Below are 22,300 nucleotides of genomic sequence, written 5' to 3'. Positions count from 1 at the left end.
GCGTTACCGCGCGGTTACGTGAGGTGAAATATACAGCGAAATGAACTATTTGACAGGCGAAATATCTGACAGGTACAGCTAAAGGGTTGGGGGAGACACAACATCCGCTTTCGAAATTCTATTAAAAATAATATCTTCTTAAGCAGAACATTCCCTAATTGGAAGAAATTGTGAACTGTATATTTCACCTCATGTAGCCGCGCAGTTAAATTTTAAAACTATTTCCTTGTCCCTCAAACGTAGCACCATCTGTCATAGGTCATCCCTGACATTGTATAAACTCCCCAAGATCTATTGAATAGTCTTGTAACCGGGCCAATTTAACTAGTAAATACAAATACATTGAGACGTGATATGTGTAACTCGGTCTGATGAATTCTTTTGATGTATTTTCAGTTCTTACAACTTCATGACGAGCAGTTACTGTAACTCATTGCAGTTCCATTAACAATTCAAATATTCTCAGTACGTTCAGTCCAAATATGAGCATATTTCATGATTTTGGAAGCATTCAGGCATGTCAAGTTTGCTCAGAATGTCATAACAAATAACAAACAATAAAGTAAATTTGTAATACAGCAGCAGTTCCCTTAACAATTCAAATATTCTCAGTGCATTCAGTCCTTTTTTAGGCACTGCTAAAGCGTTATTGGACGAATTCCAAACAGCAGTTCGAAAGCTTGTTTCAGTTTGTTTCCCGTAATCTTACTCCTAGCTGTTAACACGTTGGTTATTCGTGTTAATGCACTTAATGCATACGTATTTTTGAAAAACAGTTCAAATAAACAGTAACGTTAACATATACTTAGTACACAGATTTTCCATGAAAATAAGGCACCGAAACGTCGGCATTGAAATGCGAAGCACATTTAGGTCAAGCGAGGAATTTTCTTTCCTTCCCCAGCTTTGTCGCTGTTTGTGTTGCGCTTCAGCTCGCCGGAAATGATTTGCGATATGCCGTCCATGTTAATAAATCGCAACTGTTCCATCGGTGCGTCAGCAAACATGAGATTGCTTTCAGAACACAGCGCCTAGAAGTTACAGAAAAAATATAATTAAAAATATATATTCATTCTGTTTACTCCAAACGAAACATTATCCATTAACACTCTCAGAACTCGAGTTCGAGTTCGGCTTACGCGCTACACACTGTCGTTTCGTCTAGTGATAGGGGTTTGAAATCGTACCGTCACAACCGTCGGTGCTGTTGGAGCCGTTCGGACCAACCTGAAACCATCGGAACCGTTATAACTAACGGGGCTTCGATGGCTTCAGGCAGCTTCGAATGACTGCAACAATATCGCAGACGGGTTCCAACTATCACTAGTTCCATCTCAGTTTATGTTTACGAGAGTGCGGACTCCGATTGTTAAGGGGGCACAGCGTTTGAAGACACTTTCATACCGGATGGTGTGTGTGTGTGTACGTAGGTTTGTGGTTTGGAGCGTACAACACGCGTGCTTAGGAGAATGCCATATCTCCGCATCGCTCCCTGCCTCACAATAAGGGACATCCAAGTAGTCTTCGCTGTTTCGCCTCCCTTAGGAGTCTGACGCATCAATCTCGAGTGAGGACTGTACATGAGAGGAGTTGAGTATCGACAGGAGCGGAGCAATACCATTTGCCTGCACAGTGACCGTTAGTCGCATGATGCACAATTTGGACAGCTTTGGCATTGAATCTCCATCGGAGTGCGTTCGACTAGAATAGCTATGGATCGGGCAATCAAGTCTCGTCTCGGTCGGTATGCTCTTACTGCGAATATGTATAAAGATTGTTAATGGAATAGAATTGCAAGAAGAGCTTATTTTTTTCTTTTATAACAATATCTGCTTTGTAATAGTATATTTATAAAATTATTGTATTTGAAATGTTTTGGTTTTGCTATCAACTCAACCTACCTTACAATTGAGCATTCGAACAAAATAATCAACCACATTGCTGTAGAATAATTCGCCCTCGCCGAAGATGAAGCAGTCATAGTCCGGGTTTACCAATTCGAAGGTACTCATGGTGCTGCCCTTGATCGTTTGCATATTGCTGTTGGCGATCGTGATTTTAGCCTTCAGCCCGAGCGCCGTTGCAATCTTGTAACACTTTTCGCGCACCGTTTCATTCTCATTCAGCAGGAGCTGGCGGGCCTCGTCGATTCGTTCCTGGGGCAGCTCGAGGAAAAACGAATGCCTGTCCGCAATGGAAACGCCAAGCTTTTTCTTATTGTCCGATTGGGTGTACTCGCGGTACGTTCTTATCACATTCTCGTTGTTGTCCTCCGCTTCTTCAATAGCCTGATCGAGTGAAAGCACCTGCATGCTGTGCTCCTCAACCGGCATCTATAAAGGTAAATAGAGAGAGTAAGAAAGAGAAAAAAACAGAATTATTGAAGGAGAAGCTCCCAAACCGGATACCACGGCCATTTCATGCACAACCTACCGATTGCAGTGTTTTAATCATCTCTTGGCAGGCAATCTGCTTGGCTCCCTTTTTGGTGGAGTGCGACCCGCGTCGTACAATCTCCCGGATGCGGCACTCGAACTCGAATACCGGCGCATGAGACGGGCCGTAGCTGCGCACCTGCACGATTTCGGGCAACGGGAAATTACGCTGAATGCAGATGTCTCGAACCTGATTGACGCGATCGGTGCCAATCTCTAGGGCCGCCAGCGATCCACGCTCCTCGGCGGCGGTCGCAACCATCTCGTCTTCCTCGCCGGCCGGTAGCTCCAGTGCCAACCGGATCAGTTGCCAGGCGGATTCGTGTTTGGCTTCTTGCTTCGATCTACCAACACCCGTAGCCTGCTTTCCCAGGGCCGTCACCATGTAGGTGAACAGCTTCACATTGACACTGTGGGGTGAACATTCTTCGCCCAGAAACTGATAGATCGGCAGGGTACTTTTCACCTTGAAGCACATCTCCTGCAACATGGTAATGGGCATTTTGCCCTTCAATATGTCCGCCTTGGACATGGGTCTGCCGTTTTATCGTACGATGCTTTATTAGAAGTCTTATAGAGAAATTTGTTTCCGGTAAATCACTTTGCGTTCGTGTGCGTTGAAAGTGCTACAATGTTGCAATTCCGATTGCATCAGCAATATCACAGTATACACTTTGTTTACAAAAGACACATTGCTACAGTATCATCACGAGATACGCGGATTCAAAGCAACGCGGTTTTCATACACAAATTGCCTTTTCAATTAAATTTATAGATCATAAGAAATGTGCATCATTTTTACAAAATATTATATGAAATAGTTTTTGTTGCGTCCTACTGGAATTTATCTCATGAATTTAATTTTTTAGTTAAAGATCGCGTTTTCCTATAAACGCTGACATCTTCGAAAAAAGTTAACTGCATAACTCGGGAATACACTGTACCATATGGTACGATAATGTTTACACTGTCTCATCCATTACTACACAGTTAAGCACAACATTTAAAATCAACGTTTATGCAATTATTTTAAAATATTTTTAATTATGATAACACAGGAGTAGCGCAATTCCCTATCCGGACCGTCCTTTCCAACGCGGAAACGTAAAACCGATTATAATGCTGTAGGGTAACTGTACCAGTTTTCGGCAGTGTACCTATTTTCGGCAGGGTAACTAAAAACGTGAAATTCTGCACAAATGCGGTAAAATTTCTCACAAAATACAATTTTGCAGTGAAAGTGTACTTATTTGATATTCACATACGAAGTTTCACACCATTTCATTACGTATTTTCCAAAATATCAAATAAATTGTAATTTTTTTCGGCAGCTTTGCTGTCAGCCAATCGTTCGGCAGGTGTTGTGATTAAGAGAATCAGAACAGTAAAACAATGAAAAAGTGGTGTATATTAAAGATTTTATGCTTATTTAATTTATTCTAACTTGTTCGGAATTTTAAAATCACGATAAACAGGTTATTTTTCACTTTAAATGCTGCCGAAAATAGGTACACAGTAAATGTTCATTTTTGACAGCTCAATGTTGTGGGCTCCTGCCGAAACTCGGAACAATAACACACTTTGAATTTGGATCAAGGTGGAATGTATAATGAGGTGTAGTTATAGCGCTTTTGGCGATCCCCCCCTGGGCTCCGATTTTGACAGATGGTTTTCCGCTTGTATATGTATTGATGGATTTTTTACGTATTGCATGGTCAATATTTGGTGGAGATCAATTTGGGTGACTATTTTAGTTTATTAGAACACAGCCCATGATTTCAAATGGAAATTTTCCTTCAAGAACTTGAAGCGTTCGCCAAAAGCGGAAAACTAACTGTCAGTTTTCTTCGTCGATTCCAACGTGTATGGATATTAGGAGGTGAAGTGCTTCAGAGCAAATTGACATTTCACGACTTGACATAACAATACTGGGGGCTCCGGTATAAAAATCGGGAAGGGCTGGAGGGGGGTATAGAAAATTGTATACGATTTGACATAACAATACTCAATGATGGCGCCCGGCAAACCCGCTAATAATTCACCTCCTCAATAAATACACCTTGGTCGATTCTTCTTCCACCTAGCTGTCAAAACGGGCTTATAACTTGACCTGATATCTTTACGGTCCTTGATTTGGATGAATACAGGCGGTCCCCGAGATACACGGTACCTCTTATACGCGGATTCGGAGATACGCGGTTTTCTAAATTTGACAATTCTTTGAGCAAATTGTACTGATTTGACACATCAATTTTAAATTGCCAAATAATTTCCGTTTTGATCGAATGTTAAAAACTATTTCAAATGGTTTAAAACTATTATATTCAGTAAGAATCATATCAACTAATTCATAAAGTAACTATAACCTCCCCCTACTTGCAAAATTACACGAACATTACTGATCTTTTAGCTGGAAACCACGAGATTCGACTTACGCGGAAATTCGAGATACGCGGTATTTTGTTGCCGTTTTCGGTCCCCATTAACCGTGTATCTCGGGGACCGCCTGTATTCCTTTTAAAAATGATCAAAACACTACAATGCGTATGTCGACACATAATATGACATTTCTTGTACCAAATATCACCAATTTTACTACAAAAAATGCACTAACTTAAGAGAAAAATAAATATTTGTAAGCCAGTTCGCACCGTACGCTATATCCATCAAACTGTCAATGGCTGCTCTGTTTAAACGTCGCATCAAAATGGCTTTCAAAACGGGCCAAAATAAGCAAGATAAAATTAATAATTAACGTGATTTTTAACACCAATCTTAGGAAAGTAAGATCGTTAAATTGCTTTAAACATTTTTTTGTACATATTCACGTTGATACAAACATTTTCTGACCCGTATTCGCGCTGCCGAAAATAGGAACACAGTCTGCCGAAAATAGGAACAAACTGCCGAAAATAGGAGCAAAATCAATGTTTGCATTTTCACGAATATTTATGAAAAAGGACTTTGAACCGGCAAATAAAAAATATTGTAACATACTATGATAGTTTATCAACCAGAATAACAACACTTTCAAGAAAAATAATGAAAAATATTGATGTGTGAGCAATTTTTGTGAAACTGCTGCACTAGCCTGCCGAAAACTGGTACAGTTACCCTATGGCTAAACTAATCTGTTAGCCTAAAAACAATTAGTAGCTCCAAGTACCACAAATCCACTGAACGACCACTGAGGGCCTGTGTTTCATCGCGTGTGCTGTCAAATGCTTTTTCGATTCATATTGCGATTATTTGGATGTTTAACAAGAATAGTTTAACGATTATAAAAAAAATAAATTGAGGTTGTTCCTACAAAACACCACACGATTAGCTTGATAGATAACATCGGATGCGGCGTCCGACGAAATCATTTTTTTATTCCGTCGTACGACGAAATCACACATCCGACGTTATCTGTCAAATCTCATATAAAATGCTCTGAAAAAATTCAATTACACCAGAAAACAGATTTTGCATCAAATCGATAAAATCTCTACAGGCGGTCCCCGAGATACACGGTACCTCTTATACGCGGATTCGGAGATACGCGGTTTTCTAAATTTGACAATTCTTTGAGCAAATTGTACTGATTTGACACATCAATTTCAAATTGCCAAATAATTTCCGTTTTGATCGAATGTGAAAAACTATTTCAAAAGGTTTAAAACAGTTATTTTCAATCAGAATCATATCAAATAATTCATAAAGTGACTAAAACCGCCCCCTACTTGCAAAATTACACAAAAATTTGTGATATTTTAGCAGGAAATCACGAGATTCGACTTACGCGGAAATTCGAGATACGCGGTATTTTGCGGCCGTTTTCGGTCCCCATTAACCGTGTATGTCGGGGACCGCCTGTATTTGCTTTCCGTTTTTGCGTACCGGCGAGCACGATTTGTTTACCAATAAACGAGTTTGATATTTTGGTTTGTTATTTCGAAAATATCCCCCTTTTCGAACATGACATTTTGACAGCTACTCCTTCGGCAATCTTCGGCTTCTCTGTGGCTGCATCTCTTTCCCACTTGCGCCTTCCCTGTCACGCTCTGGCAGTGCTGGCGATTTGACACAGTAGAGTGCGTCTGGGCTTTTACGCTCTCGGTGTAGAATTTTATCACGGAGGCAAGAAATGAATTGCAGAAGCAACTAAGTGCATTTGAACGTTAACTAAATCGCGTAGAAACGTGAAGACGAGTGTGTGCAACTATCCATCTCCATCATCATGGCCGAGGACAACTCCTGGAAGACGAGCAACTTTCGCCAGAGCGTCGTTAACAAGATGTACGTACGATGCGGTGTGCGGGGTAGACCGCGCGGATTGGTGTCGGTGGGACTTTCGCGTGAACGATTTTTTTCTTCTCCCCATCCTCTCCTTTCCGCTGTAGCAATGAGGCCATCCAGCAGACGGGCATGACATCGTCGAAGAATGGCATCGAAATGGAAAACCATGTGTTTCACAAGGCTCGCAACAAGGATGAGTATCTCGGGTTTGTCGCCCGCCTGATACTGCACGTACGTGAGATGAGTAAGTGTCATTTCTTGGGTGATTGAACACACACACACACACGCGGTCATTTGGGGACCGGATGGATACGCTAGCCGGTGTTTTGAAGTTGCCGCTTATTGGGATTTGCTTTTTCTGTTGTTCATCCTCTATCCCGTTTAGACACGAAGCACAAAAACCAACAGAATGCGGCAGCAGCGGCAGCGGCGGCCGCACAGCAGGCTCAGCAGGACGGTGGAGGCAACAGCAGCCAGCAGGGCGGTGGTGGAGGAGGTGGCGGTAGCGGTATGCCCGATCCTATCAATGCGTTGCAGAACCTTGCGTCGCAGGGCACCCGGCCACAGATGATGGGCCAGATGGGCGTAGGACCGGGCGGTCCCATGGGCGGACAGATGGGCGGTGCTGGGCAGGCGTCCAATCTGCTGCACTCGCTGCGCCCGCAGATGCAGATGGGTGGCATGGGTGGCCCGATGCAGGGTAACCGGGTGGGCATGGGGCCGGGCAATCAGATGGGTGGCATGATGGGTGGCCCGAACCAGATGCAGGGTCCGGGCGCCGGGATGGTCGGTGGAATGCCGGGGCAGATGGGTGTGGGGATGGGACCGGGCGGCATGAGCGGTGGCAAAATCGTGGGAATGGGCGGCCAGCAGCAGCAGATGGCCCAGCTGAACGCAATGCAGGTCAACCAGATGCAGCAGGCCCAACAGCAGCAGCAACAGCAGCAACAGCAGCAAGGTGGCATGTCACAGCCGCAGCAGCAGCAGCAACAACAGCAGCAGGGAGGTATTGCCCAAGGACAGGGCGGACCCGTGCAGCAGATGGGCGTAGGCCCCGGCGGGCCAAACCAGATGAACCCGATGGTGATGGGACAGATACAGGCGCAACTGCAGAACCAGAACGCAATGGGTGGACAGCAAATGGGGACGGTTGGTGGTACGATGAACGCCGGCAACCAAATGGGCCAGATGGTTGGTGCGAACGCAGGCATGAATCCGCAGGCAATGGGAATGGCCTCGAATCAGGTGGTTCGCCAGCAACAGCTACAGCAGCAGGGCATGGGCCAGGTGCAGATGGGCCTTGGGCCCGGCCAGATGGGCCAGCTGAGTGCGGGCGTGCAGGGTGGCGTTGGACACGGTGGCCCCGGTCCGAACATGGGCCAAGTCCAACAGCAAGTAGTCGTGCAGCAACAGCAACAACAGCAGCAGCAACAGCAACAGCAACAGCATCAGCAGCACCAACAGCTGCAGCAACACCTGCAGCAGCATCCCCAGCAACATCAGCAGATGCAACAGCATCAGCAACAAATGCAACAGCAGCAGCAGCAACAGCAGCAACAACAGCACCAGCCACAACTGCAGCAACAACAAATGCAACAGCATCAGCAACACCAGCAAATGCAGCAACATCAGCAGCATCAGCAGCACCAGCAACTGGCCCAGCAGCATGGACAGCATCCCCAGCAGCATCCGCAGCAACAGCAACAACAGCTTCAGCAGCTGCAACAACACGGACATCCACAAATCCAGCAGCAGCAGCAGCAGCAGCATCAACAGCAACAGGTGCTGCTGAATGCAATGGGACAGGGTCCGGGCGTTGGTCCAGGCGTCGGCTCGATTGGGGGACCGATCGGTGGTCCCGGAGGTCCGGGTGTTACGCTGCAACAGCAAGCCATGCAGCAGCAGCAACAGGCTGGCGGAATGGGCCCCGGCGCCGGACCGAATCAAATGAACCCTGGTGTAGCGATGGGCCCTGGCGGAGTAGTGGGTCCTGCCGGCGGTGGCGGTGTGATGGGCCCCGGTCCGAACCAGATGCTTGGAGCGGGTGGTGCCGGCGGACCGGGAGCGGGCCAGCAGGGCAACTTCGTTGGAATGGGAGCGAACGCGATGGTGCGCAAGCCGCCGGAAATGATGCCGGGCGGAAACGTGTACCCGGGCAGTGGTGGAGCGGTGCGCAGCGTGACGCCCAATAACTTCCTGCGCCAGTCGCCTTCCCCGTCCGTGCCGTCGCCGGTCGGGCCGGGAGCGCACGGTCCGCCGTCCCACCCGGGACAGATGATACCCTCGCCGGCCCTGATCCCATCGCCCAACCCGCACATGGGCGGGGTGGCCCAACGATCCACGATCGGCCAGTCGCCCGGCGGCTCGTTAAACACGCCCGGCCAGCCGGGTGGCGCCGTGCCCAGCCCGCTAAACCCGCAGGACGAGCAGCTGTACCGGGAGAAGTATCGCGCCCTCACCAAGTACATCGAGCCGCTGAAACGGATGATCGCAAAGATGGAGAACGACGATATCGATAAGATTGCGAAGATGAAACGGTTGCTAGAAATTCTCAGCAATCCGAGCGTTCGCATCCCGCTCGAGACGCTGCACAAGTGTGAGGCCGCGCTAACGAGCCAGCTGGGATCGATCCGCGAAACGCCAACGAACAACCCGCTGGTCGAGGCCGTCTCGAGCAGTCTGCAGGCTGCCACGGGCAACCACACCCTGCAGCGTACCTTCCGCCCCTGTCTGGAGGCGCTGTTCGGGCCGGACATTAAAAATTTGCCCCCACCGGCAAAGCAATCCCGACTGGCGCTGGACGATACGGGCGCGGCCGGTGGAACGGGTGGCGGAGTGACTACCGGTGGTGCGACTACCACCACCACCAGCACCACGACAGCGGCCGCTACGACTGGAAGTGCATCGTCTACTACCAGCACCACCGCCAGCAGCACCACTGCACCGCAGGAAATACCGCACATTCTGCAGGGCGAAATCGCTCGGCTGGATCAGAAGTTCAAGGTATCGCTGGACCAGTGCGCCATCAGCGGTACGCGCACGATCAAGCTAATCTGCTGGCTGGACGATAAAAATCTGCCCTGCGTGCCGCCGGTCGCCGTCACCATTCCGGAGGACTACCCATCGACCGCCCCGAGCTGCTCGCTGATCGAGCAAGAGTATAACGCGACGCCATTCCTGATACTGGTGCAGAAATCGCTGATGGCGCGCATCTGCAAGCTGCCGGGACTGTTCACGCTATCGCATCTGCTCGACACGTGGGAAATGTCGGTCAGGCAGGCGTGCTCGCCGAATCCAACGATTGTAGCACCCACCGGCACGAGCGTACTGCTGGGCATGTAATGTTAAATAATGAAGCCGACCGCCGAGCAGGAGAGTGCACAATAGAAGTGAATTTTATATTACCGCCCACAAGAATACGCAAGTGTATGCGGCCAAACGGATTTATTGTGCATGTAATATAACCGATTGAACCATTTTTAAATTAATATCGACAAAAGGTTAAAGTAAAGTAGATAGTGCATTACTTAAACGGAATAGCTCAAAGTGAATAATATTACTACAACTACCTTCTAGTTAGTTTAACATGGGGCTCGTCACACTGGCATCGGGTCCGTAAATCACCTTCCATAGCTCCTGCGCCACTCGGCCCTTGTGCTGTTGCTCGTACTGAACTTTGCACGCCTGGAAGATGGTTTGCAAATTCTTCTTCTCGGCTCTAACCTTCTGAATGAACTCTTGATCGCGCTGTGCAGCTTGCATTCGCTTCTGATTGAGGGTTTCCTTTTCATTACTGCAAAAAAGGATAAAGAACATACACACTTACTTCATATTCTGTACAATGAGCCGATGTTGGGCTAATGGCATTAGATGCTTACCTATTTCTTATCATGGCCATCATTTTACTATAGAGGATCTCAAGCTCCTCTTCCAGCTCTTTCGTTCGTGCACATATTTCTTTGATACCATTGTACTCCTCACAGTTTGTGTTTTCCAACGCTTGCGCTTCGTTCAATGCTGTGCAGATTCGTTCACTGTTGTAGCGCCGGAGGTCTACGATGAGCGGCTGTACTTTTGATTCGATCATCGTCTGTACTGTGGTGCACGCCGGCGTGGTCGTCGTCGGTGTCCGGTCAGCGTTTACGGGATTTTCATAAACTTCCATTCCCATCTGTATCGTTTCGTCGCCGTTCCTGTTCGACGAACGTAAGGGGGATGCAACAGTTTCTTGCAAAACAACCGCCGTCGGGACAATGGAAGAGCAATGAGTCGGTGACTTGTGTGCAGTTGGCTCACTGCCAACGATTCTCTCGGAACAATTGAAGCTAAATGAGTTTGCCATCCCGTTCGTATAGGAAGACTCCTGTGCCGGTTTCCTTCCCAAGGGATGTTTTATTTCTCGGCTTTCTAAACATTGTGTTCGTGAATCGTTCAACTGTGGCTGTTTGTTCAGTGTGTTTTCTTTCCCGCGGTTGGGTTTCATACCACGTGAGGTTGGATTTTTTTGGGCTGAAAAACAAAGCAAAATAAATTAGACTTTTTGTGTGAAATCCCTTACTAAGGCATCGTTCACTAACGTTGCAATGTGTTATTAGCTGCTGGCTGTTTCACATTCACGTCCCTAGCTCGCCCAGACATTTTACGCGCAGCAGTCATCGATTGTTTACGCATGTTTTCTTGCTTCTTGCTCCGGTTGCTTTTACCAAGTCCCGAAAGCATGGCGTAGGCTATGAAATCGCTATCATCAGCGTCCGAATGGGTATCATCGCTTATGCTGTAAATTGTTGACAGTTCTTCCAAATCTTTGGGAACTGTTTTCATCACCGTTGCGCGGGTGCGTTTGGTCGGGGTTGACGATTTCATGTACGCTGGACGCTTCTTACTTTGTGTCTTGGTACCGTTTGTCGGTTCCTCAGCTTTCTTGCTATATCCATTCGCCTTTCCGGCGCCTTTAACGTTCTTGTTTGTTGCCCGCTTATGCGCACGTTCTTCTTCGCGTAGATGGGCAATGTCATAAGGGTCACTGTTTGGAGCAGCTTTCTTATGATCGTCCGAAAGATCGATCAATTTGAACGGCCATTTGGCGGTCCTTAATGGTACGAATTCCTTTGATTCCGACAAATTAGAAGTATCTGCGACGCCATTGTACACCGACGGAACTGCCGACACAACTGGAGCCTCCAGTTCTATCTCCGGCTCTGTCCGACATTCTGGTGTCCGAGTTCTGTCCGGCGTTTCGTTTCGAGCAATCACCTCGCCCGTAACACTGTTTTCCTTCTGCGGCGATGGCGGTGGCGGTGACGGCAGTGACGGTGACGGCACTGGCGGCACCGACGGTCCATTGTCCGTAATGTCCTTCGTATTGTAAAGTTGCTCACAGCGAATGAAAACCTCATCTTCCTCGGCGGCCGGGCGCAGAGGTTTGTAGACAAGTTTTTCTGGATGAATCATAGTTTTTACCAGCTGTGCCAACACACCTAGCTCTTCGTTGTTCAACGCGTTAATATTCAAATCGTACGTCACGATAGAATCATCCGTAATTTGGATCTTTTCATAGGAGCACTCCACTCGCGGTGCATATAAATCCCTAGGTTATAAAAAAATTGATATATTACTCCTGTCACGTACGTTTTTTTTATCAAAAGCTTACTCAACAATCGTTAAACTTTGAATATCGTTTAGCTCAATACTCGCTTCGAACGATCTGTTCAAATTCTCTGCTAACGAAGCTTCAAATGAAAGTTCTGCTGGATTGGAATTCCACTCGAATGAAATAAAATTCTTGCCCTGAAAGCACGGTATTTCTCCATTAGCGAAAATGGCAACGATAATTTCAACGGTGATATACAATTACCCCTAAAGGACATATGGCGTTGCTGCCAATTGCAGCCGAAGTAGCAGCTAGTGAGTAATATTTCCTTTCCGGAATATTGTTCAAAAAGGTACGACAATTCTAGTGCATAAGGGAGATACAAAAAAAACGATTTAAAAGATTAAAAGTTAATAGGGTTAAAAGATTAAAAGTTAATAGGTAACACGCGAACCACGCAAGGCATATGTACTAACCATCGTAAACGATTCGGGCGTCCAGTGTATTATGCTGCCCAGGTTACGCGATGGGTCGGTAAAATCTTCCATTACATCCAAAAACACATTACGTCTATCCTCGCTCGCGCACTTGTGTACATATTCATAAAGAATTTTGACAACCGCGCGCATTATTGCGAAATGTTCCATTTCACAGAAAAATTGGCTAAGATAGGAACTGAAAATAACGAGCAAAAAAAGCACATAAATCCACGCACACATTCCATGGTGCGAAAGATGGAAAGTAGTAGCCTAGTGCTACTACTTCTCCTCCTATATCCTCCTCCATTTCACGCATCGTACTCACAGCTTGCTTTTTATTTTATCATGCATACTCATCACCTCGCTACGGTCCAGATTGTGGATGATCGAGTGCAATGTGTGCAGGCACGATATGACTACCTTTTTGCACACACACGCTAGCTTCATAATTTCCAGCACAGTTATTAAAACCTCGTCCACGGAGCAGTTGGCCCGCTCGGCCACACTGCATTTGCTGATGGCGGTCTGGAAAAAAAAAACAAAATCAAGCAGTTTATGTAACGTGCGGAGGGACAGGACACAACAAATATTAGCCGCTGCGAGTACAACGGATTAGGAAACTAACCTCACAAAGGTACAGCGTTTGGAAAAGATGCTCATCGTAGGAACAGCCGAGCGAGAGTAGATGGGGAAAGTGCGTCAGAATCTTTCTGGTCTGCTGCACCAGCGACGGCATTTCCTCCGTCGCCCCTAGTTGGTAAAGCCGTTTTTCCAACGACTTTTTGCGATCCTTTTGTTTGCTCATTGTTGCACAAAGTTTTTGAAGGTTTTTTTTTCAAACGATTTGTCTCCGTATCTCTTCCTGCGTAATCAGCGCACTAAGAACACCTGTTTAGGTCGGTTACAGATTTTCAACTAAACTGTCCAACACCGGTCTGAGCCCTGGCCGGTCGTGCGATGATGCTGCACAAAAGATCACAGTTACTCTGGTTACCATGAAGGTTGCCATGGCAACGGAATGAACGTAGTTGGCTTTGCAACCGGCACAATCCATTGCTCCTCAATCCTTTTTGTTCACAAACAGGCTATCTAGCGTGTGTATGCTTGTGTGCGCGTTTTTAATTAACTGAATGAAAATGCCACTGCAGCAATACGGCCTTTTTGGACAGTTCCTCGTGAGTGAAACAAAATGAAAATATCACTGCATTATTTTGCTTATTAATGTAGTACATATTTTAAGTTTAGTAGATGTATTTAATATAGATTTTTTGAGCAAATCACCTCAGGATGTGATGGTTAGATCAAACCGCTGGTGGCATCAAGGGATATTTGTATTAAATCAAGCTGAAAAAATTGTTCCAATAGTAGACGTAAATTTACTTTTTCGAGGATGAACGAAAATTTGCTGAAAATGGCGTAGGCCTATACGGTCAAGAACGCTAGCGAACAATGCATCGTGTCCGGTAGGGACGACCATTGTTCGTAATTTCGCGAAACGTCATTGAAAACCCGAGAAATTTCTTTGGAAAAAAGAACATATGCAATCATAACAGCAGCGCTTTTGCCAGAATTGAGTCAGTCACTCGTCCGCTCAGTCGACTAATACGAAAATTAAAACAAAACGAAGTTTAAACAAAGTTTCTTTACAGAAATTGTGAAATTCCAATAGCTTTGCGCATCGAAAAACTGTCGCCTTTGTTTCGAACAAAAAGGTAAGTTAGTTGGCCAAATGCCAATAGTGCAATCCGGTGCTTTTCATTTGTTATGATTGCACCAAATTTCATCATGCTCCTTGTTGTGTACCGTGATGCAAAACATCATAAACACCGTCGCCATCGTAGTTTATCGCAACGCCGAGAACAACGCTGCACGGCAATTGAGCAAAAGCTTGAAACAGTTTTTTGCATTTTCTACATTTACTTTTACTCCTCACCCCCATCCTAGCTCCGAAGATGCTGTCCCGTTTGGCCTGTGGTAGACCCTTCGTCTCGTCGGCATTGATCAAATCGGCCCTGCAAACAGTTCCAAAGCGCCCTCAGCTCCAGCCAGTGTTCCGCCAGTACGCACGCGATGTGAAGGGAGGCAGCAGCCCGGGCAGCAGCAGCTGGACATCGCGCGCCGAGCGAATGACGTTGCGGGAGCGGGCAATGGCTCCACCCGGTCCGAATGCGTACGCGATCGGCAAGGGAGCGGTGGCGGGTGGTGCCGCCCTCGGCCTCGGTGCGCTGTGCTTCTACGGGCTTGGGTTGGGCAGTGGCACGAGCACGCTGGAAAATTCGCACCTGTGGCCCGAGTTCGTGAAGCAGCGCATACAGGACACGTACCTGTACTTTGGCGGTTCGCTCGCAATTTCGGCTGCTAGTGCCGTGGCCGTGTTTCGGTCGCCCCGTCTGCTGAGTCTCGTATCGAGAAATGGTTGGATGGTATGTTGCAGTGCTACCAACGGCCGGAGAGAGCAGCTTATTAAAATAAATTGTTTATTTCTTTTCAGTCCGTTCTCGCCACATTCGCGCTCATGATTGGTTCCGGAATGGTGGCACAGTCCATTCCGTACAGTCCCGGCTTGGGCGCGAAGCAGCTCGCATGGGCGACCCATTCGGCCATCCTGGGTGCCGTGATCGCTCCGATGTGCTTCGTTGGAGGGGCCATCCTGACACGCGCCGCCTGGTATACGGCCGGCATCGTCGGAGGCCTCTCCACCGTGGCCGTCTGTGCGCCGAGCGACAGGTTCCTGTACATGGGCGGACCGCTAGCGATTGGCTTGGGGGTGGTATTCGCTTCGTCGCTAGCTTCGATGTGGCTTCCGCCGACGACGGCTCTCGGGGCCGGCATTGCCTCTCTTTCGCTGTACGGTGGTCTGCTGCTTTTCAGCGGTTTCCTCCTGTACGACACGCAAAAGATTGTGAAGCGGGCAGAAATGTATCCACTCTACGCTCCCCGGCCGTTCGATCCAGTCAACTCGTAAGTATAGTGAACTAAAATTTATCACAACGAACACATTGCTAAACGAACGCGTTTTCATTACAGAGCGATTTCGATCTACATGGACACATTGAACATTTTCATCCGAATTTTGACGATTTTGGCCGGCGGTGGTGGAAACCGTCGCAAGTAAAGTAGTGTTGCGCAGTGTCTGCATTAATGCTTAGGGTTTATCTGTAATAGGGAGCTGTATTTTGTTTAGCTAAGAATAGTGCATAACTTATGAATTCGACAGCCTAAAAACATCCCAAAACATGTGCTTTTTCCACAGAGAGAAATAGAACGCACCCGTTAGAGAAGATCCCTCAGCTAGCAGTTCAACATGAAAGTTTCCGACTTTCGTGGCATAATTTCTAGTGGATACAAAACTCTCTTTTTGTTCTATTGGTCCAAGAACTTGTATGGTTCGGCTTTCCACGGATTGGAGCACTTCATGAAATATGTTCTAAGAAACATCTTAATTATGTAAATAAATTGTAACGGTTGGATGTTTAATTGCATTGATTAAAAAATAAAATAAACGTAAAGCCAAACTAAAAATCTTACTTTTTCCTCTTATCGCAGTAACGAAAAAAAAAAACAATTTTAATTGCTACAACTTTGTGCCAACGCTTGAGAAACGCTGAAATGCGCAACGTGCCGGCAACTGTCAATGGCAAATTTGACAGCTCCGCGAACAAGAGACAAAAGATGCAGTTTTCAGCGTTTTTTTTTTCTCTTCGAGTTAGTTTGTTTATTCGATTGCAAAGTACGGGCTGGGTGTTGTTGCGTGCGTGCGTGCGTGCCACAAATCGTAGCATTATATCCTCACATCTCAGAAAGTAATCGTAGCCGGCAGTGAGCGGTCGTTTGGCGGAACTGCTTCTTTCCCGTGTGCTTCAGTGACGATCGAACCGAGCGACGCAATGGCCGATGCAAAGTCTGAAATCGACAGCGATGCCGAGCAGAACTACTCGCTGAACAGCAACGTAGACCCGAAGAACATGCAGGAACTGACGATATACGTAAGTAGTGTGGTAGGGTGGTAGAGTGTGCATTTGCAAAACAGTTGCTGATAAGCTAACCTGTTTCCTCCAAACTAGGTGCAAAACCTGCTGCAGAATGTGCAGGACAAGTTCCAGACGATGTCGGACCAGATCATTTCCCGCATCGACGATATGGGCACCAGGATAGATGACCTTGAAAAGAGTATTGCCGATCTGATGCAGCAGGCCGGCGTCGAGGGGCAGGACAAGTAGACCGGTGCCCGCTGCCCGCATTCGTAACAGCAAAGCCGTGGCATTGCATGGCCATTCCGGGGGCTTTTTACTCACTTTGCATTAAATACCTATATACACCCGTACACAAACACACACACACACCCCCCACCCACCCCCTTGCATTTACGCTTGAGTTACAGGAGCGGAAGTTTTCATTTTTATCAGAGTTGAAGAGTGAAGAAGCTTAAAATGTACCAAACTTACTGTAGGCTGGTAAATCGGTTAAAGAGATTGGTGTAAGGCTTGTTTCAACGAGCAGCAAAAGAAAAAAAAAAGAATATGTTTAAGAAGTATGATTTAATCGACGGCAATCGGGGTGGAATACAACAGTTCAGGCATATTTGGGACTATCATCGGTAGCATACTTTCGATTGTGTACACACGTAAGCACTAAGAACGAATCTATAATATAAAAGAGTAAAATCGATTCTCCGCTGTACGGCCTGGGAGGGAAGGGTAGTTGGAAAGAATCGTGTACGAATTGGGGTGGATTCTAAACATGAAGGTATATTACTCATTGTAAAAATGGGACGTAAGTAACATTGGGTTTGTTAGCAATCCCATCAAACCATAGTAACCGTGCAATTCCTTCACCGACCCAACGCACCCATAAGCATACGGTACGTTTTAAGATAGTAATAACGGTCCCTATCTCTAATACGGTTCGATTCGATTCAACAGGCCTGGTTGCTAGGTAACGATCCAGTAACTTCGACGGAGAGCAACCGTCCATCCTAATCGTACCGTAGCTTTCGAATTGAAACTTGCGAACCGAAACGATACCATTCTTGCGCTGTAATGAATGATAAATTCTCTGTTAATCGAACGTGTCTCATGCGTCCCTTAAAGCCGTCAGCACTACGGATTGTAGTCTTTAAGCTTGATTATTTTAAACGACGAATCAACCTGGCTCTTTTTCCCATAATCGCTTAAGCCACCTGCTGCCTTTATCGTCTTTATCGGAGTGTCCGAGTTTTCGTCCGTTAGCGTTTCGCTGTCCTCGGTGTCGTCTTCCTCGGAAGTGCTGCTCGAGTCGGAAGACAAGTTACGCTTCAATGTGTCCTGCAAAAGAGATGATAAGGATTTTTTAAATCAGTTAACATTGATAATTATTGATTTCGATTTGTGATTTACCAATGATTCCACTGATTGGATGGACGTTTTGTTCGAACGTCTCGAGACGGTGGCACCCTTTTTCTGCGTCCGCTGCTGTTCGCTTGATTCTGTGGCAATCTCCTGTTCCTCTTGTTCCTGGGACGAATTGAGCGAGTTTGAGCTGAGGCTTTTATTTTTACGGCCAGTGTTAAACCCAGCAAGGGTAGCGTTCAGCGCACCCATGGACTGGCTTTTGATGCGCTGTAGGAAGTAACGATCAGGGACGGTGTCTTGTTGGAGGATTTTCTTAAATTGCTGGAAGTAAAGGAAAGGAGCTACGATAAACATGCAATGCTTGGTGGCATTCACATGCTTTTATCTTTTACCCGATTCTGTCTTTTTAATTCCTTGTGAACGCTCTAACCATTCCAGATACGTTGTAGAAGCATGTAAGTATTTTAAAATTAAATAAATGCTTTCCTTTACCTTTCACACGGTATTCCTCACTATTTGCAAGATACACTCTCCAATTGTCCTTACCTGCAAGTCCTTCGACTCGTCAATATCGCTGATGTCTTGGTACGTGGCCGAAAGCACCTCCACCGCCTGCGTGTGCATCTTCAGCTCAATCAGCACAAAGCTTAGCAGCAGCTCCTTCAGGTCGTGCAGCTTCTGCTTCTCAAATCGCTCCACCTGGTGCTCGATTTCTTTCAACGCCTTTTCCACCTCTAGGTTCGATTTGATGATTTCCGTATCGTTCGTGTTGCGCTTTAACCTTCCGTTGCGACTTTTGCTTTGCTCGAGCTGCTTCCGCTTGGCCAAATCTTTGTCCCGCACTAGCAGCGCTTCCTTCACGTCTTCCTTGCAGTGCTTGCAGACCGTTTCGTACTGTGCCAGCTCGGAAACAATCTTCGCCTCGAGCCGCTTCACCCGTGCGTCGTGAAAATCGCCCAGCAGCGTGACGGCCTTGGCCATGCTGGACAGCGCACCGGTCAGCGTGGGATTCAGCTTTTCCGTATCGCAGTAGTCCTGCGTGGTGTGAGCCAGCTCGTCCGTCTTGTCACGCATCCGGGCTACCTTGCGCGTGTATTCGGCAAACGCACCGCACAGCTCGCCGAAATGTTTCTCCACCGTGCTGATACGCTCCAGGATAAACTTGGTCTGCTCATCGCACAGCAGCGTGGTGGTATTTCCGCTGCGAAGCATTTTCTGGCTGATTTAAAGTTTAGTTACCTTTGTGTAGTCGTGTATTGCTGTTCTGCGAAAAAAGGTAATGGTTTGCTGAGAGAAATGATTTGTTGAGAAAGTGCTGTTGCCTAGCAACGAGCATAGCTCGCTTATGATTGGAACATGAAACTGTCACGTGCGTGTGTGTGGACAGTGGAAACGTGTAGTAACAATAATTTCTCGTGCGAATATAATTTTAAATCGATTACCCAAAAGAGAGATATTTTATTCCTTCATTCATTCACATCGTACGAATCTTCCATATGGAACTCGGGCATGTCGGAACTTTCCGCCAGCTCGCTGGTTCCTGCCTCTTCTTCCTGCTCCTCCTCCTCCTCCGCCATTGCCACCTCGATGCGCTTGGAAAGATTCGTTTCGTCCATCTCCATATCCTCGCCATACGTTTCCGCCGGAACGCCTTCCGGCGTTGGTTTTTCCTCCTCGGTAGATTTGCCCGCTCCGGACGGATTTGTTGCTGCCGTCGCAGCCGACGTCGTTGCCTTGTGTGCACGCTTGTTGGCAATGCTTTTCAGCAACGATTCGGCTTCCCGCTTCATCTCCTCGTAGTCCAAGCATTTGTACGCAAAGTACGACGCTTTGTCGAGGTCTTCGATTTTTTCGTAATAATTGCCGAGCGTCATGTACGCGTGGCACAGTGAAGCCTTGTCGGCGATGAGCTTCTCGTCCGAGCAGAACTTCAAGAACGCAGGGATGGCTTTTTCGGTTTCGCCCTGCTTTTCGTACAGCTTGGCCATACTGTACAGTGCCACGCCCTCGATATCGCCCACGTTGTACGCTTTCTGGTAGCACTTGAGGGCATCGGCTACCTTGTTCAGCTTTTCGTACGTTTCGCCCAGCGCCACCAGCATGCGGCTATCGTACGGGCGGAGCTGCTGGGCCGCTTTATAGTAGTACAGGCTGTAGAAGGTCATTTTTAGTATTTCGTACGCCTGGCCCAGCCCGTACCACGCGCGAAAGTCGCGTTTGTTAACCTCTGCGAAACAGAAACAGCGCATTCCTCATTAAGTGTTCTGGCTAAGTAATCACACCCCGCTCCATATACTTACCGACCGCTTGGCGGTAGCTTTGGATAGCCGCGTTCGTATTTTTCATCTCCATAAACTCGTGCCCCATCAGCGTCCAGGCGGACAGGTAGCGCGGGTTCAGCTTGAGGGCCCGTTGGAAATACATCACAGCTTTGTAGTGATCGGACCGTATGCTGTAATAGTTGCCCACCACGCAGCACGTCTCGGGGCTGTACTTGTTGATCTCCACCACCTTGTGGGCCAGATGGGACATTTCTGTTTTCATATCCTTTACGAACAGCAGATTCGAGTACGAGTCGAGATTGTCCAGCCGGTACGGATCGACACTCTGCAGGTGCTGGAAGATGTCGATAGACCGGTCAACGTCTCGTTTGTTCGAGTAAGCGATCGCGAGCAGCGTAGGAATGAAGATACACTTTCCGAAGCCGTTCTTCTGTAGATTCTCAAATATTTTAATTCCCTCGTCGTTCTGGAACAGCTCGATGTACGTGTACCCCTCGAAAATGCTTTTCATCCAGTGGTTCGGCAGCTTCAACCCTTCCAGCATTCTTTTATCGTTCACGAGCGGGGCTAGCTCTAGCCAGGCACTCCAGAGCGTCGGTTCGGCATTAATTGCCTCGACAAACACCCGCACTGCGATATCGTTTAGATCCAGCTTCTTCAGTATCACGCCGTACAGATACAGACAGTAACCATCAAGCGAGTCTTTACTGTGTTCCATTCGCAGGATGCTCAACAGCTCGGCGAAATCCTTCGCGTGGCTCACCGAACTAACGACCGAGCTGTCGGTCATGTTGTCTAACCGTTTCTTCTCCTTCGACATGTACGTAGCGTACAGATGGAGAAACTTCGGCACCGGCGAAAGGCAGTTCCGCGTGAAGTAAGCGGACCGGTCGTACTCCCGGACGAGGAAATAGCTTTTTGCCAGCAGGTAGCTATCGTACTCGGACGCCTCGATGCCACTGTGCACGTTTTCGAAGGCGCTGTTGCCGCGCAGTTCCACCGGTGTATCCGCAAGGCCGTGGTTCAATTCGGCCAGCCATTTGGTACACTGCAACAAGCAGCGCTTTTCACACTCAACTATCCCAGCTAGGATGTCTTGCTTTACCACTTTCAAATCGACTGGAGGATCCATATTGGGAGCTACAAATGAATAACGATCGTTTTCGGTGTGCCGGCAACAGTTTTGGGCAACACAGCATTGGAGCTTTTCTAGTTGTTGTTATGGCGCGGTCCGAAGCTGTCAAAACCATTGTTTACGATTTAGCACCGCTGACAGTTCACAAAGGTAGTGTGGTTCGTCAAAATGTGTGACATATTTTAGACACACAGTTTAGTTTTTTTTTAATTTGCAGTAAAAGCAGTGAATTAATTTATAACGAACCAAAATCTCATATCATTTTGATTTAGAAAATAACAAGATGCAAGCCTATCCATGGCGAGAATATTGTTCAATTCTAGGCAAGAGCGCTTGTAGAGTATGTTCGACAACCCTGTCCTAATGGAAAAAAAAACAGTTGTGTGTGAACAACTTTGGCGGGTATTTTGGTAGACAGGTGATATGGTGTGTCTACAAAATGGCACAACTTAGAGCCCCTAAATGTGGTTGTTAGAAGGCCGAAGAATGTATTCATTGGCAATTTTTGTTTGCAATTTGAAGGCGAGAAACAGAACTGTTTGATGGTAGCGAAAGTCGATTGTACATGAACAGTAAGAAGCAGGCTAAATGCTTTACCTATTGTGCAGTTCACCAAACCACCAAACACTCCGGTAAGACAAAAGATTCGTATTTTCCTTATGCCACTACCTAAATAATCGTCCGTAAGAGGTCAAACTAGTCATAAAATCTGGTCATATAACATGGTAGATAACAAATGTATTTAGACGCTGCATAGCGGCAACCAAC

General features: G+C 47.0%; 7 protein-coding genes and 1 long non-coding RNA gene across 11 annotated transcripts; 4 read left to right on the top strand and 4 right to left on the bottom strand.

The window, feature by feature from the left end:
• The first annotated feature begins 210 nt into the window (after positions 1 to 210).
• LOC120957602 (uncharacterized) lies at positions 211 to 578 on the top strand. Its single transcript, XR_005751952.2, has 2 exons — positions 211 to 327; positions 397 to 578. It is a non-coding gene; the product is annotated as an uncharacterized LOC120957602 (long non-coding RNA).
• On the bottom strand, positions 360 to 3,131 carry LOC120957601 (uncharacterized). Of its 3 annotated transcripts, none has more exons than XM_040379888.2 (3): positions 2,434 to 3,131; positions 1,902 to 2,333; positions 360 to 1,031 (listed from the first exon to the last, which is right to left on the bottom strand). In XM_040379888.2, exons 1-3 carry the CDS (start codon positions 2,965 to 2,967, stop codon positions 870 to 872), a joined length of 1,128 nt encoding a protein of 375 aa, XP_040235822.2. In that variant the 5' UTR covers positions 2,968 to 3,131; the 3' UTR covers positions 360 to 869. The 3 variants fall into 3 exon arrangements, with proteins under 3 accessions (XP_040235822.2, XP_040235823.2, XP_040235824.2); XM_040379889.2 differs by having other exon boundaries at positions 915 to 1,031; positions 1,907 to 2,333; positions 2,434 to 3,130; XM_040379890.2 differs by having other exon boundaries at positions 915 to 1,755; positions 2,434 to 3,129.
• Positions 3,132 to 6,461: 3,330 nt separating this feature from the next.
• LOC120955965 (mediator of RNA polymerase II transcription subunit 15) lies at positions 6,462 to 10,253 on the top strand. The gene is made up of 3 exons (XM_049608518.1): positions 6,462 to 6,716; positions 6,821 to 6,960; positions 7,102 to 10,253. The coding sequence occupies exons 1-3, from the start codon at positions 6,658 to 6,660 to the stop codon at positions 10,056 to 10,058; spliced, it is 3,156 nt and encodes a 1,051-aa protein (XP_049464475.1). The 5' UTR covers positions 6,462 to 6,657; the 3' UTR covers positions 10,059 to 10,253.
• On the bottom strand, positions 10,146 to 13,978 carry LOC120955963 (uncharacterized). Its single transcript, XM_040377247.2, has 8 exons — positions 13,411 to 13,978; positions 13,111 to 13,310; positions 12,783 to 12,981; positions 12,571 to 12,669; positions 12,367 to 12,503; positions 11,294 to 12,303; positions 10,595 to 11,225; positions 10,146 to 10,509 (listed from the first exon to the last, which is right to left on the bottom strand). The coding sequence occupies exons 1-8, from the start codon at positions 13,588 to 13,590 to the stop codon at positions 10,293 to 10,295; spliced, it is 2,673 nt and encodes an 890-aa protein (XP_040233181.2). The 5' UTR covers positions 13,591 to 13,978; the 3' UTR covers positions 10,146 to 10,292.
• Positions 13,979 to 14,302: 324 nt separating this feature from the next.
• On the top strand, positions 14,303 to 16,262 carry LOC120955964 (growth hormone-inducible transmembrane protein-like). The gene is made up of 4 exons (XM_040377248.2): positions 14,303 to 14,497; positions 14,730 to 15,208; positions 15,277 to 15,746; positions 15,813 to 16,262. The coding sequence occupies exons 2-4, from the start codon at positions 14,738 to 14,740 to the stop codon at positions 15,898 to 15,900; spliced, it is 1,029 nt and encodes a 342-aa protein (XP_040233182.2). The 5' UTR covers positions 14,303 to 14,497; positions 14,730 to 14,737; the 3' UTR covers positions 15,901 to 16,262.
• A 210-nt stretch (positions 16,263 to 16,472) lies between these two features.
• On the top strand, positions 16,473 to 17,453 carry LOC120957855 (heat shock factor-binding protein 1). The gene is made up of 2 exons (XM_040380270.2): positions 16,473 to 16,771; positions 16,850 to 17,453. Exons 1-2 carry the CDS (start codon positions 16,673 to 16,675, stop codon positions 17,003 to 17,005), a joined length of 255 nt encoding a protein of 84 aa, XP_040236204.1. The 5' UTR covers positions 16,473 to 16,672; the 3' UTR covers positions 17,006 to 17,453.
• On the bottom strand, positions 17,220 to 19,458 carry LOC120957854 (CBY1-interacting BAR domain-containing protein 1-A). Of its 2 annotated transcripts, XM_040380269.2 has the most exons (4): positions 18,662 to 19,456; positions 18,508 to 18,540; positions 18,161 to 18,436; positions 17,220 to 18,088 (listed from the first exon to the last, which is right to left on the bottom strand). In XM_040380269.2, exons 1-4 carry the CDS (start codon positions 19,325 to 19,327, stop codon positions 17,885 to 17,887), a joined length of 1,179 nt encoding a protein of 392 aa, XP_040236203.2. In that variant the 5' UTR covers positions 19,328 to 19,456; the 3' UTR covers positions 17,220 to 17,884. The 2 variants fall into 2 exon arrangements, with proteins under 2 accessions (XP_040236203.2, XP_049464711.1); XM_049608754.1 differs by lacking the exon at positions 18,508 to 18,540 and having other exon boundaries at positions 18,662 to 19,458.
• A 95-nt stretch (positions 19,459 to 19,553) lies between these two features.
• LOC120957853 (cell division cycle protein 23 homolog) lies at positions 19,554 to 21,648 on the bottom strand. The gene is made up of 2 exons (XM_040380265.2): positions 20,416 to 21,648; positions 19,554 to 20,342 (listed from the first exon to the last, which is right to left on the bottom strand). The coding sequence occupies exons 1-2, from the start codon at positions 21,527 to 21,529 to the stop codon at positions 19,582 to 19,584; spliced, it is 1,875 nt and encodes a 624-aa protein (XP_040236199.2). The 5' UTR covers positions 21,530 to 21,648; the 3' UTR covers positions 19,554 to 19,581.
• Positions 21,649 to 22,300: the final 652 nt, after the last annotated feature.

Source organism: Anopheles coluzzii, chromosome 3, assembly GCF_943734685.1.
Source record: "Anopheles coluzzii chromosome 3, AcolN3, whole genome shotgun sequence".
Lineage (NCBI taxonomy): Eukaryota > Metazoa > Arthropoda > Insecta > Diptera > Culicidae > Anopheles > Anopheles coluzzii.
Note: the sequence above shows the minus strand (reverse complement) of the source record. Positions and strands in the feature narration are given on the sequence as shown.

Coding starts and splice junctions, on each gene's coding strand:
- LOC120957601 (XM_040379888.2), bottom strand. CDS start 2,967: ATGTCCAAGGCGGACATATTGAAGGGCAAAATGCCCATTACCATGTTG. Junction 2,334..2,433: donor TGATTAAAACACTGCAATCG/GTAGGTTGTGCA, acceptor TTACCTTTATAG/ATGCCGGTTGAGGAGCACAG. Junction 1,032..1,901: donor TTCGAATGCTCAATTGTAAG/GTAGGTTGAGTT, acceptor TGTAACTTCTAG/GCGCTGTGTTCTGAAAGCAA.
- LOC120955965 (XM_049608518.1), top strand. CDS start 6,658: ATGGCCGAGGACAACTCCTGGAAGACGAGCAACTTTCGCCAGAGCGTC. Junction 6,717..6,820: donor CAGAGCGTCGTTAACAAGAT/GTACGTACGATG, acceptor TTTCCGCTGTAG/CAATGAGGCCATCCAGCAGA. Junction 6,961..7,101: donor ACTGCACGTACGTGAGATGA/GTAAGTGTCATT, acceptor TATCCCGTTTAG/ACACGAAGCACAAAAACCAA.
- LOC120955963 (XM_040377247.2), bottom strand. CDS start 13,590: ATGAGCAAACAAAAGGATCGCAAAAAGTCGTTGGAAAAACGGCTTTAC. Junction 12,982..13,110: donor GATAAAATAAAAAGCAAGCT/GTGAGTACGATG, acceptor CGTTATTTTCAG/TTCCTATCTTAGCCAATTTT. Junction 12,304..12,366: donor CAAAGTTTAACGATTGTTGA/GTAAGCTTTTGA, acceptor TTTATAACCTAG/GGATTTATATGCACCGCGAG.
- LOC120955964 (XM_040377248.2), top strand. CDS start 14,738: ATGCTGTCCCGTTTGGCCTGTGGTAGACCCTTCGTCTCGTCGGCATTG. Junction 15,209..15,276: donor TATCGAGAAATGGTTGGATG/GTATGTTGCAGT, acceptor ATTTCTTTTCAG/TCCGTTCTCGCCACATTCGC. Junction 15,747..15,812: donor CCGTTCGATCCAGTCAACTC/GTAAGTATAGTG, acceptor TTTTCATTACAG/AGCGATTTCGATCTACATGG.
- LOC120957855 (XM_040380270.2), top strand. CDS start 16,673: ATGGCCGATGCAAAGTCTGAAATCGACAGCGATGCCGAGCAGAACTAC. Junction 16,772..16,849: donor TGCAGGAACTGACGATATAC/GTAAGTAGTGTG, acceptor CCTCCAAACTAG/GTGCAAAACCTGCTGCAGAA.
- LOC120957854 (XM_040380269.2), bottom strand. CDS start 19,327: ATGCTTCGCAGCGGAAATACCACCACGCTGCTGTGCGATGAGCAGACC. Junction 18,541..18,661: donor ACGAGTCGAAGGACTTGCAG/GTAAGGACAATT, acceptor TGGAATGGTTAG/AGCGTTCACAAGGAATTAAA. Junction 18,089..18,160: donor TCCAATCAGTGGAATCATTG/GTAAATCACAAA, acceptor TCTCTTTTGCAG/GACACATTGAAGCGTAACTT.
- LOC120957853 (XM_040380265.2), bottom strand. CDS start 21,529: ATGGATCCTCCAGTCGATTTGAAAGTGGTAAAGCAAGACATCCTAGCT. Junction 20,343..20,415: donor AAGCTACCGCCAAGCGGTCG/GTAAGTATATGG, acceptor TCTGTTTCGCAG/AGGTTAACAAACGCGACTTT.